General features: G+C 44.5%; 1 protein-coding gene across 2 annotated transcripts in view; it reads left to right on the top strand.

Moving 5' to 3' along the window:
- Positions 1-17883, top strand: part of CHSY1 (chondroitin sulfate synthase 1) — a 78234-nt gene extending 60351 nt beyond the window's left edge. For both annotated transcript variants that reach the window (XM_051628589.1, XM_051628588.1), the window contains exon 3: positions 14351-17883. In XM_051628589.1, the coding sequence (XP_051484549.1) occupies positions 14351-15943 (1593 nt within the window). In that variant the 3' untranslated portion in view covers positions 15944-17883. The remainder of the gene's footprint in view (positions 1-14350) is intronic.
- The last annotated feature ends 653 nt before the right edge of the window (positions 17884-18536 follow it).

Here is an 18536-nt window from a genome sequence, read left to right as displayed (position 1 = left end):
TATATTTTTAGTACAGTGCAATCAAAAATGTCTGGCCAAGAACCTGATATAGTACCTAGGAAAATGGAAATATTCCTTTAAATGTCTTCCAGAGCTGTGGTTTCCTCTGACTATTAAGCTCCATTTGTTTTGTCCTGATTACATACTTTGGTCTGGGTTATATATGGCTTGGATTTATAATTCCATATATATTTATATATATATACACACATACACACAGTTTGATCTCTTCCTTGTTTTTTTTAATAGCAGAAAGCACAACCTAGACTTTTATTTTAGCATGATGTAAGTGTAATCATTTAGTGAGCAAGAGAATAAAGATTACATTCTTTTGTTGCCACTGAGGCTTTCAGATTATTATTATTTTTTTCTTCATGGTTATGACCAAAAGATTCATGTTATTAAAACCCAAACCATTATGTCAGGGTAGTGGTTTCTGTAACTTATAAGTGAAGGAGGAAACCTAATATCATAGAATCATAGAATCCTAGGGGTTGGAAGGGACCTCAAAAGATCATCTAGTCCAACCCCAATATAGAGCTGGCTAATTCAACAGTGTGGTGGATTTGATATTTGGATTTGACATCATTCAGCAATGACATGAACTGGTGCATCTCTACAAATCTGCATCTTGGTGAGTTCACATAGTTGGTTCTTCCTGGCATTTTGCAGCACTCAGGGCACAGATTATTAGCATTAGTCCAAACTACTCTCATAAACTACAACCCCTTCCTATCTTCTGCTCTTTTCAAGTCTTTAGTGCATCTCTGTTCCTGTAAGGAAATTTCCAGGCTGGCTTTATCACACAATTCCTATCTAACATGTTATCTGTGCAGACCTGCTGTATGATCCCCTGAGCTCATAGAGCTCCAACTGAAGCCTTGAGCAAGTCACTGGCTTCTGCTGCTGCACTTTCTTTTGCCTGTGGCCATCTGGTGCCTGTCTAGTTGCTCTTCTGTGGAGCATGAGGCTAGAGCAGAGCAGCTCAGGTGAATGTCCTTTCCAGAGAGCTTCCAGTCTCAGTACTGAGTAGGAGTTGTCTACAGGATGAAGATGAGAAGGGTGTTTTGGGTAGCATTGTTTTTTGATGTGTGCTTTTTGATGTTGTGCATGGAGAGCTGACATTTAATGAGTTGGGTGGTTTCTTTCCCATTCTAAGTGGACAGGAGGGCTTCACCACAGAAAAAAGTCAAGCTTCAAGAAGCCCAGGAAGACTTGCTTTGGCCCACTTCTTGACTCATTAAAAATGACACACTACATCTGCTAAGATGATGTTGTTGCTCTGCTAGTGGGTCACAAAACCTGGACACTCCTCCCTGCTGCCCAAGAGGACAGTGCTTGGTGTCATGGGAAGGCAGCAGCGGGAGGGCACCCGGTGTCTCAGGTCTTCAGGTTCAGGCCACGTTGCTTTGGTTCCAGCCATAAAAATTTTTTCTTAGAAATCCTCCCAGGTATGAAATCCCAGACCTCAAGAGCAGGCAGAACTTTTGTTCAAAATCAGCACAGAGCAACAAGCGATACGACGTGTTGTGTAAGGCAAAGGATCCTTTCTGAGTTGATGGATTTAGTGGAGCTTGTATGTGATTTCTTTTAATGTGCTTCCAATTAGTTATGGTGCTTTATTTCCTAGACTTCATTGAGCTTGTGGTCTGACCCTACTGTGATAGCCACTCCTAGCAGTTTACCCAATACTAGCTTTAATATCCGGATATAGATTTCTTCAATATCCTGCAATGCATTTTTCAGTGCTCTTCTAGATGATGCTAATGCTGAACAGCCTGTGATGCACCACGCCTCCGAGCTATCTTTGAAGGTTAGCATAATGCTTTCCATCTTTCATCTTTGCACAACACAGACTGCTGTTACATGTCAGGGTTTTTTTAGGACATTAAGTACCCAAAAGGAGCATCTTGCTTAAAAAGTATAAGGCAACACGGTGATGCTGCAAGCTTGTCTCTTTTGGTCTGCGTTTCTGCCTTCTCCTTTCCACTCTCTCACTCTCTCTTTGCCTGTCCTTTGCTCCTGTCTTTTTTATCTGTGGGAAAGATCATAATGATGCACTGTTTCCATGGAGAGCAAAATGCCCAGGAGATCAGCTCTGTATTCTTCTGACTTAAATACTTGTACAAACAAAGGTAATACCAGAGGGGAAAAATAGAAGTTCTCCTTTGGCAGTTTGCTGAATGAAAAGGTGGCACACCGAATAGATGTGGCTGGGTTTGTCACCTGTGTTCCTGTGGCACTAATGAATTAGCTGTGAATATTTCTGTGCAGGTGGAAAGCAACTATTTTACAAGTCAAGAGGTCAAACTTCCCTCAGAGGGAGAGGATTGTTATTCATTGGTGTGTATTGAAGCAGTTCTGGGCCAGGTGTAGATTTGCTTTCTCCAAACAGGAAAAAAAAAAAAAAAAGCCTTTGAATATATTATAATTGCCTTAAAAATAAAAAAGAAAACTATCCCTTCGGGTGTTTGACAGGAGGCCAGACCTCAGAGGACAGCTGAAGAGAGACAGGTTTCTAACATCTGTTTCGGGTGGGTGGATTGTATTTGACTTTGGTGTTCACATCAAGGCAAGGCAAAGGCAGCAGAGGCAGGGCTTGCTGGAAGGATGGTCCAGCACCCTGCCCTGCTGGCTCTTTACTTTGAAAAAGACCCAACAGCGATGGGCAAAACAGCCATGAAATGAGGGATGAGGGGCTGAGACTCCTGGGGTACAAGCATAGCTCCTTCTGGAGGATTTAGAGAAAAATACTGATAATGCTGGGTTTGGCATCCCAAATCTGGTTGTTGCTATGGAGTATGTCCTTCACAGGTGTCCTTGGCCCTGCCAGATGAGCTGTGTTGAAAGGTACTGCTATTTTAAGACGCTTATAGGTGTGTCAGTGCCCACCTGCCTTTCTGACACACTTCACTACCCCAGGGGTTGAACCAGCAATGGGGAATATGTCCCTTTGCCACCAGCTGAGCCTGCTTGCAAAAACATGCCCTCAGTAGCTGCTTTACAGCCTGCTTTTGGCTGGGAGCTGGGAGCTCACCTCTTTGCCCATCGGGTTCACGTCAGAGCCCGTATTAGCTCCAGCTCAAAACCGCACTGCACTCGGGAACAACCTGCAGTTCAGATGATACAAGTATATCTCAGAAGAGTACTAAGGAAAATGCAGCAGAAAGTAGTCCTGTGTGTCCCTCTGAAAGCCCCATTGAAGGGCTCTGGCTCCCTCGTGGACGTGCCTTCGTGGGACAGGAGAAGAACACAGTCCCCATCCATGCACCCTGCCCTCCCGGGCTGGTGGCCCGTCTGCGTCTGAACCGCGGCGATTTATAACGCCCCAAGGAAACGAGTGCCCATCTCAATGCAGCTTTAAGCTGTCAGGCTGTAAATTGTCTTGGTTCAGGAGCTACTTCAAAGGAGCCCTGCTTTCCTGCAGCAAGGAGAAGGCTTTTTGGCAACCCAGCATAAGTCATTTGCTATTCATGAGTCAAATCCCTGAAATGTCCTCAATCAGCAACTAAAAATGGGTCATAAGAAGACAAGGCATCGCTGTCTGGTGAGTGAAGCTGCTAACTCCACCATCCTTCTCCATGTGTTGGCTAAAGCTGCTTCTGCATTCTCAGCAAGGGCTTCTCCTCCCTCCTGCCTTTCTCAGCAGCATCAAGCAGCCATAAGGTTTCCTGAAGCAATGAGACTTTGACCTAGTGGGCAAACCCACCCAGAAGTTCTCCATGTTTCCCTGCTCCTCCTGCTGCCCGTCTCCCAGATGAGTGAGAAGTGTTGATGGGGTAAGGGAAAGTCACTAATGAAAATACTAAAATTCCTCCAAGCGGCCCGATTTCCAAATCCAGTGGGGCTTCAACCTTCAAAAGGGGAGGGAGGAGAAGGTGGAGTGCAGGCAGGGGCTTGCAGGCTGCCGGAGGGATGGAGGGACCAAGCAGCAGTGGGTGCAGGTAACGGGCACAAGTTCTGGAGCCAAGTCTGCTCTCCCAGACCTTCACCTGCAGCAGCTCAGTCACAACCAGCAGAACAAAGGGTCCTCCAGGTTAGAAGCAGAGGGACCAAAAAGCTCTTCATGTGTGCATGGCTCATGTTCAAAGGGGAGTTTGGTGGGGTGTGTGAACAGCAAATCCTTCACCAAGCTTGAGAATATTTGAGGCAGTGTCTAATTTATTTTTCTCCATTACATTTCTAGTGGTGGCTGATGCATTTACATTCAGCAGAACTGGGTTTATCGTATCCACATCTCCAGCTTTAGTTTAGGGCATTACAAAAGCAGCAGTTGAATTTTCTTCTTGTCAAAGCTAGATGATGGATGGAGTAGATCAGTGAAGCTTAAACACACCCGCTCGGAGGTGAGCCCCTTGGTTTGACAGACCATGTGTAATGCAAGAGGCAGTTGGTTACAGAGCTCTGCAGAGTTACGCTGCTTGTTTCTTTTCCAAACTGTGCCAGACAGCAAACTTCCAGAAAACCTCAGACCATATACAGTTAGCCAGCAACACTATGTGAAATCTTTAACCATATTTGAACGAACGGGCTAACTTGGACACCGCGAGGAGGGAAATGCCAGTCTGCCTGACAGCTCATTTTAATAATGAGAAAGTTGTTCCACTGACAGGAGGACAATCAGAGCTGTGGCTGCTTAGAAAGATGTTGCCTTTCTTCTAGTTCAGAACGTACATGAAACTGCAGAGGAACAGGCTGATCCCAAAGCTGCTGTGCTTGGGCAGCCGTGCTTTTCCCTTCTTTCACTGCCTTTCTCTTCTTTCTGGGGTATTTAATTTGCATTCACCCTGCAAACACTGTCCAAGTGAGACTCCAGGTTGCATTAGCATCTTGCTACATTCTTCTAAAAAGTGTCATATTTTAAAATATATTATCCCTTGTGCTTCAGTGAAGCAAGTAATAAAAATGGCTGACCTTTGTAGTTAGAGCTATTAATTCACAATTTGTGGGGCTTTTGTTGTACAGGACATGAAAGTCAAATCTTGAGAAATCATCAGCTCCCTGAATGGGCAAACTTCCTTTGCTGATCCCCCCACTGATCACGGAGCTGTATCTTTTATGCTCAAACTGCTCAGTACTGCACGTATTTTAGATGGCAGAACTCTTTGAGGCAGAGACCTTGTATGGTTTTGGCAGTGCCACGTCCACCCTGGACGGTGTACATATGTTTCCCAGCAATGAGACAAAGGGCAGATTTTTCTTTTAATGCTCAGCACAGAATAGTGGGCAGGCTTTTAAGTTGTGCGTGGTGATGATACAAGCGCAAGGAAAGCGCTTTCGCAACGATGCTCTTCACCAGCACAGCCTTCTAAAGCTGCCTTATCCCAGGGCCAGGGCTCAGCTGTAGGATCCTCATGGGCTGACTGAAACATGTGGCTTCTCCACATAAAACAAGGGTTTGTGGCTTTACTTCCCTCCCCTCCTCTGAGCAATTATTCAACTATTCTTTTGGCAAAAAAAAAGAAGAAATGTGCACGCGTTTTAAAACGCACGCTTCAGAACAATGCTGTGCAGCTTCAGTCAACCCTGGAAGCTGTCACCCTGCTCTGCTCCCCGTGTGAAACAAGCTGGTGATTGAGTCCAGGCCCTTGTAGACAGTTTTCAAACCAGCTCCAGAAATGGTGGCTCTGGCTGAAAACCAGATTGAAGATGAAGAACCGATCTGAGCTCGCTGGCTGGTGAAGGAGGAGCAGTGAAACCATCTGCCTGTGTCACAAACGTGACACCCGTGTTGGGCACCAGTTCTGCGGGAGTTCGTAAGGAGCTCCACGTCACCTCGAGTACTGGATGTCTTCAGCATGACCCTGGAAAAAGCAGTTAAGGAGCACTCGTTAAAACCCAGGCCTGGAGGAGAGGTGGCTGTGCCACCTGGTTAACACAACACCTTGTCCTTTGTGCTGCTGCAATCCAGGCGACACTGGTGAGACATGAGCAGAGCCAAGCGTTGATCGAGCGTGTCCATGTGGATCCAGCAAGGCCAACTGGATGGAATGAGCCCACTCTCAGTTTGTTTAAATGCTGGCTTCCTCTGTGTTTCAGACATCCTCACCAGCATGAGGTGGTGCCACCTCCTAGGGGTAGGTCACCACCAGTTTGGCAGGGATTAAGGTTTCAAGAGTGTGTCCAGGAAACAACAGCCCTTTCTCCAGCTGCTTGCCTGGCAGAGGCACAACACAGCAGCACCCATGGGAGTGGCTGTTATGGCAGCTGGGAGGAGGCTCCTTAGCAGAGAAATCAGAAACCTGATACGTTCCCAGTTCTCTGTCAATTTTCATTAGCTAGTACTGATGCTGCTGGCAGAGAAGTGGTTTTACCATCGGTTGTTAGGAAGGCATAAAGCAGACAGATTTTTAAATGCAGTTATGAAAGATGTTCTGTCACTTTGAGGCTGTTCTGGCACCGCAGGGTCAAAGGGCTGCAGTTCTGAACACAGGCAGTTCAGCAGTTGGCCTTGGCTTGGAGATTTTGTTCAGCATTCCCAGCTCCCTTCCCACTCCTTTCCAAAAGATCTGTTCCTGCCATGAGTCTTCACAAGGGATCAGAAACAGCAAGCGTGGCCTGTTGCCATAAAGAAAGGAGCTCTGTAGCTCCTCATCTAACATGGTGCTGCTGAATCTGGAAGTGCCAAAAGTCTTGAAAACGAATCATTTTTAAAAATACACCCCCAGCCTTTTACACCCAGGGAAGAACTGCAGCAGTAGCTATTGTGAGTCCAAATCTCTGTCTAATTAAAGTCACAGTAATCTCTTGTGTAGGCTCAGAGAGATTTAGAGCTTTTGTGCTGATGTGACGGCTTCAGGACTGTCCTTCAGCCCAGACCTGTTCCTGTCACATTGTCTCCATGTAGGGCACCATGTACCTACTCAGAGCTGGGGGTTCCTGAAACATCTTGCATCAAAAGAAAGCTGTGCTGGTGATGTGGGCAAGGCTGAGGGGGTTGGATCCTGCAGCCAGATTCATGGGGGCCATTCCTTCCCCCAGTGTTCTTGCAGAACCTGGTGTTGGCAGACACCTGGAGATGTTGATCTGGTGTGTGCTACAAAATCACTGCTGTCCCCAGCCAGTCTGGCAGAAAGGCTGCTCTGCTCCAGCTTTATTTCTGACGTTGGACTGGTGTTGAGATGATGCATGGATGCCTAGGCTGTAGCTGAAGTTTCTCCAAGTAGAGGGTTTCTTCTGGACCCCCCAGTAGGCAGCAACTTGTGGTGGCCTTGCCAAGTGTTTTGGGACCAAAAAGGCTCATCATCCATAATGGCTTACAACTCCTACAAAACCACTGGTAGCTCCCAAATAGGAATCTTTTAATTCCATGGACAAAAGTATTTCTAAATGATTACATTATTGCCTCTTGAAAACATATGGTGGAAAATCACACAGCAGTCCAGAGGAGGTCTTTTCTTCTGTAGTCTCTTCTCAGAGGAGACCACATCCCTCTAACTCTTTCCAGCATCCAAAAAAATATCTGCCAGGGTGTCAGAAGCTTTCTGCTCATCATCTCCAAGAAACTGCCCTCCAAGGGTCATGTGCTGCTCCTCTGAAATCTTAATGCTCTGCATGAGAAAGAGCAGATACTTCCAAGGCTGCGGCTCTTTCTTTCATGGGCCTGCTGAAATTCCTAATGAAAACCCACTTTTTTTCTTGCACTCTGCCTGTGCTGCAGAGGCTGCGAGTGTGGAGTTGACAACAAGGCAAAGAAATCCCGAGACATGGTATATTTGGTGGGCAAGTAATTTGGCATCATCCCCCAGTCTGGCCTTTAAATGAAGAAATCAGCAGCGAGTCCCTGCGGTCCTGGTTTTGTTTGGCTCTGGGACAGAGGCAGTGCCTCTCTGCTGGAGAGGGAGAGCTGAATCATTTGCCCTGTGGGTCAGAGCCTTAGCTTGAGCAAGGGAGAGCCATGTGCGGAACAGCAGTTTGCACCAGGACTTGTAATTTGGAAATTATGCTAGAAACAAATTTTGAGCACATTTTCTCAAGCAATAGCAATGATAATTAGTCATTAGCACCTCTGATGTCCTGCTTGTTTAACAGCTGTAGCATAGGATATTTGTTAATATTTAGTGGTGTTTTGTTTTTATTTCTGTTAAATCAGAACCTTGTGAAAGAAGACTCTGCAATTGCATCCAGCTCTACTAAGGTTAGCAGAGTTAAGTCTAAATATCTTAAAACCCTATTTTATCTGGTTACTCCTGAGGTACCAAATGCTTTTAGGTTATATTCTGGTTTAGGCTTTAAAAACATAAACCTGTGTCTCTAGAAAAGCAGCTCCAGGCTTTACAGAGTGCACAGTGGCACCTTGTGTGTCAGATAACACCCGAGGGGAAGGATGGTTCACTAAATGAGCAGCAATCTTCTTTTGAGAGTGTTCTGTGATTGCAGTAGTCTTCTTTCTCTTTACACCGCAGGTCTGATTCAACTTGTCCCCCTTACCCACAATAGGGGGGACCTGAGGAAGGAATCCTCACTTCATGACTATGAGACTAGGACCCTGTATCCTTGTTTAGACCAGGAGGATGAAGCTCAGTTTAACGCAGGGCCAGGCACAGGGAGGGTCTCCTCTGCTTCATTGCTCAGTTAGTTCCCAAGTGCTGTGGATTGCTCCCATCAGTAGGTCTTGGGTAATGAGATTGTCAAGCTCAAGGTCGAGGTGAAGTACTTGATGCCAGTTTCAAAGGCACATTCATTTTTGCAGGCTTTCTTCTTTTTGTTGCCAAGCTGGGAGTACTTTAAAGGCTACTTGGTTTGAGAAACTATAAATTAATGAGTAATTTTTAAGCTCTTCTACTTGTTTAAAGAAGAAAGGATTGGGAGAAGGACAGTTGTTTAATTAAGCAGCTACTTGGTATTGTTAACAAAAGATTGAACTCCAGCAGTAACTCTCCTAATTTACTGATTCCTTGGGAATTCAGTGACCTTGAGTTTGCTGTGCTTGAAACTTGCCTTAGATACTTGGCTTCCTCTCTGAAATACTGTGGAGAGGAGAGCAGTGCAGAAGGCACCACGAGGCTCTGGAGTGGGACAGGCACTGGTTCACTTAGTATTGTGTTAAGAAGAGGCAGTTGTGTTGTACAAAATCAGCTTCTTGCTTCAGAGCATGCCTGGGGCTCCTGCTCTCAGAGCTCACACTCTATCACAGCTGGATCTGCCTCTGCTTCTCCAGCCATGGAAATTTTGAATGCTGGCTGCTCAGGATGTCCAGCTGATTTTCTTACCCCTCTTCAGTTTATGAAACAAAGCAAATGCAAACTAGTAGTATGTGGTGAAATTTGTGTGAGAAGTAACTTGTCTGAGGGATCACATTTAATTGTGCTCCAGAGCTCAGGGCTTCACTTGTCAACTGAGAGGGAAGGCTGATCTCCCAGCGCTGAGTGGTGTTTCCTGCTTCCTTTCCTGTAGTGGCAACTGGGGAGGTTACAGGGATGAACGAGTGGGCAAGTTCACTGGAAATGAATGTTTATCCATCATTTCCCTGTGTTTGTCTCCACCATAGTAACTCTTCCCAGGAGTGACTCCAGTCATGTCAGTGGTTAGCTGTGGGTCACAGAGAGCATCGGGATTTAAAATGGAAAGCCCATCATTAATAAGAAATCCGAAAACACAGCTGTATCCAGGGAGATCCACTACAGTCTCTCCTTCCACCACAGGCAAGTCAGCAGTAAACAAAGACCCTCTGCTCCTAGTGGACTGCATGCAGAATGCTTCATCCATTTAGCTATACTGGTGAGTCAAAAAAACAGAAGACTAGCGATCTCTTTTGGTGAGTGACTCCAAAGTGGCAAAGCTGTTAGTGCAGCTACACTTATTTCATGCAGTTACTTGGGTGTGGGTGCAAAACATCTTTCATTTGACTTCAGCCAACGAAGAGGAACTGCCCCTTTGTACCCCCACAGCTGCACCTCTGGCAGGAGGAGTGAGGAGGAGATGGAGTTAGCAGAGCTGTGGGGCAGGGTAGGGACTGTCCCAGCATCCACGCTACTCCCTAAGGAGAACAGCTCCGCTCCAGCTGCTGAGAGGGACTTATGTGCTGATCTCCTCCCAAGCTAGGTGCTGCTGTACTAGGTGACATTACCCATCTTTCAAGCTTTCAATTAGTCAGGCTTTGTATTTAAAGCACATCTTGGGCCTTTCGAAGCCTGCCATGCAACATGTCTTGTCCATGATTGCTTTTCATGAGACTTGTGAGGCTGCGTTTTCTGGGCTGTGGGAGCACAATCTGGAGCTGTGAGAGAAAGCCCTTGGGGGCTAATCTGTGGCTGCAGGCCAGGTTCTGCATAAACTGGTCTTATTTTTAAAGTCCATTTTCTCCAGTACACTTTTTTTGGCCTGCAAAAGACTTCTTCATTTAAAACGAAGAACATAACACTCTATCCTTTCAGTTGGTCTTTTGGACACAAGCCAGTAGTGCCCACAACAGCTGTACCACAGTTTAAACATTCAGTCTCTAATGGTTTGGGGAACATTAGGGTTTTTAAGGCTTCAACAGGTCTAGAGTAAATAGTGGTCAATAAAGAGTAGCTCTTCTTTGTATCCCTACGCTCTCAGTGCTCTGCACTAGAATAAAGCATGCTTAGAATATAATCATTGCAAAATTAATATCCATGAAAGGTTCTTTTTTTTGAAAAAGAATCCTAGAGAAACCTGTTTCACTAAAAGAAGAGTTTGCAAGAGTTCAACTGCAAGATTCTGGTAAGAGGCACGGGGAAGGTTGCACCTAATCTCCCTGTGTCTGAGTCAAATGGCTCCTACGTGGGAGGAGCAAATAAATTACAGAGGAAAATGACAAATTAATTTCTGTGTTGTCTTCTCCCACCCCACCAATCTCTGTACAGATTACCTCTGTACACAAGAGGTAATCATGATTTTTTTCATCTTCCTTATGGCTTTACAGCGTGGTGTAGAGTTGAAACCCTGTATGTGCTAATAGATGTAAGTCAGCATAGTGTTCTGGACCCAAATGGGGTGGAAACTGTGTTAGCAGTGCTGGCTGGTAGTCAGACTTTGTTAGTGATCAAACCCAATGCCAAGGACTAGTGCTGCCTTCATGATTTAAATTGATTCATTTTGGTGGAGCTGTCAAGCTGTATGGAGGGAAGTGCTTGTTTCTTTCAGGTTTTGTAGATGTGGCTGAGGAAACAAAATCCAGGTGGGGCTCCTTATTGTGAAGGAGAGTCTGTGGGCAGAGTAGTGCTTCTGCAGGATGGGGTCAGTGTCCAGCAGTGCCTTAGCCCAGGAAAGGTTAAAATGCTCTGTTGGCTGCTGGCCACTTGGACTTCTTTTACAGCACAAAAATTGTTTGTAATTCGTTATACTCTCTGAATTGTTTAACCTCTTCCAGTACCCTTCTGTGTGTTTCCTAGCAGTGCAGGATGTACCTTGTTTCCAGGGTGGGAGATGAGGGCTGTGGGATGCTCAATGTCCCACACCTTTGCCTGCTGCTGAATAAGGAGACAGGAAGGATGCTGGAATAGGAGAGGGGTAGACTTCTTAGGAAAAACAATGGAAGTCCAGCCTTGCCAGGCATTCTTCTGAAAAACAGGGTTCTAGAAAAGCCTGGCTGCTCTGGTGCTTCTCCTGAGCTGCACAGCAGGGTTGGCTGCAACACAGGGTGTGTTACAGTTGTCACCTTTTTTGGGTTGAGTGAGGTGGCCGTTAGTGGATGTTTCAGTTATGAATTGCTTGGTGTAGGAGCACCAGTAAAGACTTGCTGAGCTAAGTTCTGTTTTCTGTTCAGTGTTTCAAGGTAGCTAGTTCCTGGGAGAGGCAAGAAGTACTATTAAAAGTTCAGAACTTAACCAGCCTAGCCAAGAGGTTACTCCTGCAAGGCAAGTCAGAGCTTTAAAATACTTGTTAATTTTATTTAGGGCCATTTGCTAGGAGTTCGTATCTTTAGTTCCATTGGGAAGTTTTGTGACGTTTATCTACCCATCAGTATTCTATTAAAACTTTGTTGTGTAATCTGAAAGCCTGTTTGCTTCTCATGGTTTCCTTCTGTAGATAATTCAGGATGCCCTAGATGGCAGATTTGGAATGAATGCATTCAGGCTGCATGGTCTGGACTTTGTTTTCTTACAAATTCAGAACAAGATCTAAAACTAAGTCTTATTGTCAATTTTCCTGTAAACAATAGTTGCCTAATGACATGATTTACGAATTTTTACCTAATGTCACAATCCTCTTGGGAAAGCCTGTGCCTGTAGGTGTCTTGTAATGATAATGCCAGTGAAATCTCCAGCCTGTTACCATATGCATTTAATACTTCTAGTTCTATATACATGTGGTGTTGAAGAAGATAGATCAGTGCAGTCAGTAAAAATAGTCTTGCGGGTCCTGCAGTGTTGGACTGGTTTTGTTCTTCCTGTGAGAGGTTTCCATTGTAATAAATTGTGCTTCCAGGGCTGTGATTTGAGGTCTCCTAGAGCCCTTAACAGAAGCAGTGAGGTTCAAAGTGGACGAAAAAGAAAGCGTTATTAGTAGAGGAAACAATACAGGGATACAAAGAACAGCCCTTGGGTGAGTGGAAAAACATTCTTCTCAGGAAAGCATGTGGTTCATTCCGTTCGGATAACTCTGCAGAGCACAGGATTAGACCAGCTAACCTCTGCCCATGGCACTCTTTGAAGTCTTGCATGGCTTCTGAAGGGATATACATCTTGACAGGCAGCTCCTCAGTGCTGTCCCAAGAGGCCATGGCCAGGATGTCTCCGTTGGCCACGTTGCTGTGTGGGATCTCTAGCAAGAGGCAGCTTCTGGCCTGAGTCACTCACAGCAGCATGGACACAGCAGGAGCCACCTGGAGAGAGCCGGGGAGAAGGTGAACTCAAGCAGGGGAAAGAGAAGGGGTGGGAGATTGAAATGTCCTTTCTTTCTCAGTCAGGCTGAAATTCCTCCCTCCCTCCTGTGAAATGAACGATGTTTGTTCCAATTAAAACCCCCGTGAGCTGTTCCAGGGAGATGCAGCTTGCTCAGCAGGGATCTCCCGAGTGTCAGGCTGCACCAAGCGCTTCTGGGGTGCTGAGAGAGTGGCAGTTAAATCCAGGTGGAAGTTTAGCTCTTAGAGTCCATGTCTGTCTGCACTACTGGGAAAAATGCAACTGAAAGCCTAATAAAACAGTGTTCTGCTGGGTCTGAACAGCTGGTAGAAGCATCACTCGCACTGTCTGTGACAGGGAGGCTTTCAGGGCCTGTGATTTTCCTTTTAGCACTCCCTTTATTGCCATCGTATTTGAGCCATTCTCTCTTCTCTTCATCTCTTGGATTTTAGCTCTTTGCTGCTCTTGATAGCCTTTTTACATGTGCTTTATTGACTATCACCTACAGCAAATTCTGCTGCCAAGAACATAGATTGGATCCTATCTCGAATGAAGCTGTCATGTCCGCTCCTCCAGCAGGTTGATGACATTTGTGTTGTAACATTGAATCAGCTCCTGATCTTTTTAAATGTCCTTAGTATATAACTTTGAGGTTTGTTTTTTTTCTCTTGGGATTTTATTTTCAGCTTATTTTCCACAAGCCTTTCACTACATCAGCTGCAGCCTGACCTACTGAAAACTGGGCAGCTGGTTTGCCTGTGTTTCTTCACTTGTGGCTTTCTGTAAGGCTTCTGACTCTAATCTTAGTTACTATCTTCTTGCTTTAAAATGGCAATTTCCACTCTAAGGAAGCTTTAATTCTAGCCTACATATGCATCCTGTGTTACCTGCCTTCTGGATCTGCTGCTAGGCATTCCTGGAGCATTTTACTTTCTCTTGACATTTTAAAATAACAGGGGAACAGTAGCTTTGCATTGCAGCCTTTGGGACGAGGTGTTCAGCATCCTGACTAAAACATCCAGCAAGCTGGAATTTTAATGCCTGAACAGCATTTGGGTGTGATGGAAAAGGTGTCAGCATACCTGCTTAACTAGGTATATGGCATCCTTGTTTATTGTTCTTTATTCTATTCTATTCTTGTTCTTTATACTATTTTTAAAGCCCTTAGGAGGCACAAGTCTAGTGAGAGTTTTGTAGTGAACACTTGATTCTTATTTTTTTCCTGGTGGTGCTTTATTGTTGTGAGAAAAAAAAAGCTTACAATCTACTTAGTGCTCAGTTGTTTGGGGATATCTCTACAACGAGCTGTAGTAATCCCACATCCATGGTAGATGTTTCTTTTACCAGTTTACAATGAATAATCCTCTTAATTTCCTTGAATAGCAGCTGCTGTTGCTACAACCTGTGCCTGAAACCAAGAACAGCTTACTCAGAAAGCCTTCTGGCCCCGCGAGCAAGGAGGAATTTTCTCCCGGCGGGGGCTGCGTGGGCCACGTTTCACAAGTACAGCCAGACACTGACTTCTCCTTTTTCTCTTCTAGATGCAGCAGCTGTTCTATGAAAATTATGAGCAGAACAAGAAGGGCTACATCCGAGACCTGAGGAACAGCAAAATCCACAGAGCTATAACGCTGCACCCCAACAAGAACCCCCCGTACCAGTACAGGCTTCACAGCTACATGTTGAGCCGCAAGATAGCGGAGCTGCGGCACCGGACTGTGCAGCTGCACCGGGAGATTGTCCTGATGAGCAAATACAGCAACACCGAAATCCACAAGGATGACCTGCAGCTGGGAATGCCACCCTCCTTCATGCGATTCCAGCCCCGCCACCGGGAAGAAATCTTGGAGTGGGAGTATCTCACAGGCAAGTATTTGTATTCGGGTGCCGACGGGCAGCCCCCTCGGAGAGGAATGGACTCTTCTCAGCGTGAAGCGTTGGATGACATTGTTATGCAGGTCATGGAAATGATCAATGCCAACGCTAAGACCCGGGGGAGGATCATAGATTTCAAGGAAATACAGTACGGCTACCGCAGAGTAAATCCCATGTACGGAGCAGAGTATGTTCTTGACTTGCTGCTTCTGTACAAAAAGCACAAGGGGAAGAAGATGACTGTCCCTGTCAGGAGGCACGCGTACTTGCAGCAGACCTTCAGCAAGATCCAGTTTATGGAGCACGAAGAGATGGATGCCAAAGAGCTGGCCAGCAAAATCAACCAGGATTCTGGATCCTTGTCTTTCCTCTCCAACTCGCTGAAGATGTTTGTTCCCTTCCAGCTCAGCCGATCAAAAGTAGAGAGGAAGGAACTCAAAGACAAGAAGATCAATATCCTGATCCCTCTCTCTGGCCGTTTTGACATGTTTGCAAGGTTCATGGGGAATTTTGAGAAGACTTGCCTCATTCCAAACCAGAACGTCAAGCTGGTTGTCCTGCTTTTCAATTCCAACTCCAACCCTGACAAAGCGAAGCAGATTGAGCTGATGAGAGATTACCACTCCAAGTACCCCAAGGCTGACATGCAGGTTTTACCCGTGTCAGGGGAGTTCTCCAGGGCTCTGGCTCTGGAAGTCGGATCTTCCCAGTTCCAGAATGAGTCGCTACTTTTCTTCTGCGACGTTGACTTGGTGTTCACCACAGAATTCCTCCAGCGGTGTAGAGCCAATACAGTTTTGGGCCAACAAGTATACTTCCCCATCATTTTTAGCCAGTACGATCCAAAGATTGTTTATAGTGGAAAAGTTCCTAGTGACAATCATTTCGCCTTCACCCAGAAAACAGGTTTCTGGAGGAACTATGGCTTTGGTATTACCTGTATTTACAAAGGTGATCTTATTCGAGCAGGTGGTTTTGATGTCTCCATCCAAGGCTGGGGCCTTGAAGACGTAGACCTATTTAACAAAGTCATTCAAGCTGGCTTAAAAACTTTCCGAAGCCAAGAAATTGGAGTAGTCCATGTCCATCACCCTGTTTTTTGTGACCCTAATCTTGATCCAAAACAATATAAAATGTGCTTGGGGTCCAAAGCTTCAACTTATGGGTCCACACAACAGCTGGCTGAAATATGGTTTGAAAAAAACGACCCAAATTTTGGGAAAAGCAGCAATACCAATGGCTCGGTGAGGACAGCCTAATGTCCAGCTATGCTGGAAAAGACTTTTTTTTTAATTATCTAATTTATTTTTGGGAAAATGTTTTTTGATAATTCACTTTTAAGAGACCACACAGGATATATTTTAGAAATCATCATTGTTTTCTTATACAGTGCTCGTTTTGCCAAGAACAAGGCCGTCGGTTTTTGTTGTTGTTGTGGTTTTGGTTTTGAACAAAACTGTGATCAATATTTGCCTTCAAACAACAAAATTGGTTAAAGTTTTCTGACCCATCAGCGGAAATCTGACTTGAATTAGAATTTCCTTATGAACAAAAGATTGTTTCCTACCTTTTCCATTGCTGTCTTCGTTGCTGGGAATTCTGTAAATTGGGACCTGAACGTGCAAGTCAAGTGACAAAAGGCTTTATCTAAACGTTTTGTGGTGACTGACCCTGCACAGATGCTGCTGCTTTTGGTCAGGAGAGCTGTTGGGTTGTTTTTTTTTTTCACTGCATTAGAACAAATCCAGTTGGTTTGGTGAGGACGAGGGTGTTCATCACAGGAGGTTCTTTTGTTGTTTTTGGTTTCTTTTTTTTCCCAAATGGCTGATTATTTTCCTTTAAAAATACACTTCCACTTATTTTGGCCAGGCAACTCCAAGGGAGGGAAGCAAGTGAGCACAACCTGCTGTCCCATCAGTCTGTCTAGAAATTTGTCTTGTCTCTTTGGTCCATCTGGACATAATGCTTTAAGTATCCGTGGTGGGTTCTGGGTATTATCCTCAGCCGCTGTTCTGTCTAGAACTGAGACAACATGACCAAGAAATTCCAGAGTATCCTGAGGGAGGGAAAGAGGATGGGGAATGCCAATCCCTTGCAGCAAAGTGACAGCACACAAGGAACAATTAGAGACCCCTAATGAGAACTCGAAAAATCTTCTGTACTGAGTGTTCTGCACCTGATTGCATTGATTTTGTTCAGTCGATTATGTGATGTTAATGGGAGCAATTACTACATTTGATTACTAGTTTTGTTTGGGATTATTTTTTTTTCTGTATCTGCTAGACTGTTAATTTATTTAATATCCATTGTTTTAGGTTTTTGACCTTTCCTTGAATATCTGTTAGTCATTTTAATATTTTATATATATATATATGTGTGTGTAAATATATATATATATATTAGGAATGTATTGCATCTTCTCACTGATAAGGTAGTGTACATCAGACTTGCAGTAAATGATCTCCAAAGATTACTTTCTAAAAGATTTTTTCATGAATCTTTTTTTCCCCAAATTTCTTTAACATTTTTTGGAATTACTTCAGTAAGCTTAGGAATTTCTCTGGTATTCTAAGAGGAACTGGGGACGGGGAGGCTGAATACAAGGAAAGTGTGATCCCTATGAATTAACACCTTGCAAGGTAAGAGAAAAAAAACAAAGTGCCTTAAAGCCAGAAAGGGAACCCTGAGACTTAGTGAATGGACCTTGTCATGGAAGCAGATGACCTGTTGGACCTACCTACCTGTAAATATCTCACTCAAGAAACAAAAAATAAAAACCAGCGAACAGTCTATTTTTCTATCGTATCCTCCAGCACCATTTCGTCTTACTGCTCTCAGTTCCACTTTGCCTACTCTTTGGGAAGTGGAGACTAGTGAAGGAATGGAGAAAAAACTGGTTGTTGCCATGTTTGAAGGGATCTTATGGAGTAATTGCTATTCCAGTAGAAGAAATAACCATTGTTTACACGTGTATGGAATATGAACTGCATCTAGTGTAGAGTCAATGTCTTATAATGTTCATCATTTTTTGGTGACAGTCCCAAGGATGTAGGTACTTGGATGAATTCAGTGATTCAGTGCATGGAAAAAAAAATCATTTTTTTTCTTCTTTTCTTTTTTTCTCTCTCTTTTTTTTTTTTTTTTTTTTTTTTAAGACTTGCTTCTAAGATGCAATAAAGATTTTTTATTTGCAATCAGAGCTCCTCATGTTGTCTGCCTCGGTCCGTACCTTTTCGCACAGCGAAGGCACAGCAGTGAAGGTAAAGCAGCTTGGGGGAGTCCAGGTAAAAGGAGCTCCATCTTACAGAGGGTTTGGACTCTCTGTTGTGTTTTGGCCTGGGACAAACTTTATGCCCTGTAGCCTGGAGCTGGGGAAAGGGAGAACATCTGTTCATCAACCTCAGGTGTTTGCTGCTTGCTGCCTGTGCTGGGCAGTTCCCTAGGGTGTCTGGTCACCTCTGACAGAGGTTTTAGACTTTTACCTTTTGCTGACTGAAAACATCCACAACTATACATTTAAAATGCACATGATGGCAAAGCTGAATAATTAATGTTTTGAGTATTCAAAACACAGTAAAAATAATGATTAAGGCTGTTGAGCGCTTAAATGCGCTGCCAGTTTTATCACAGTTGTTCAATATTGGCGTGAGGCTTTTTTGTGTGGAAATGAAGTCCCAAAGCAACAATCTTAGGAATTACAGAAGTGTTCCTTCACACTGGGAAAAGGAAAACAAAAACCACACCACCAAAACAACTAGTATTTGTGGCTGCTGAGAAGAGCTTGAAGAACATGAACCCTAAAAAGCTATAGCAAAAGAGAGGGGGATTTGTTAACATCTGTGTATTTATTAA

Source organism: Apus apus, chromosome 10 (assembly GCF_020740795.1).
Source record: "Apus apus isolate bApuApu2 chromosome 10, bApuApu2.pri.cur, whole genome shotgun sequence".
NCBI classification, from domain to species: domain Eukaryota; kingdom Metazoa; phylum Chordata; class Aves; order Apodiformes; family Apodidae; genus Apus; species Apus apus.
The sequence above is the reverse complement of the archived record's forward strand: the minus strand, read 5'-3'. Positions and strand labels throughout refer to the sequence as shown.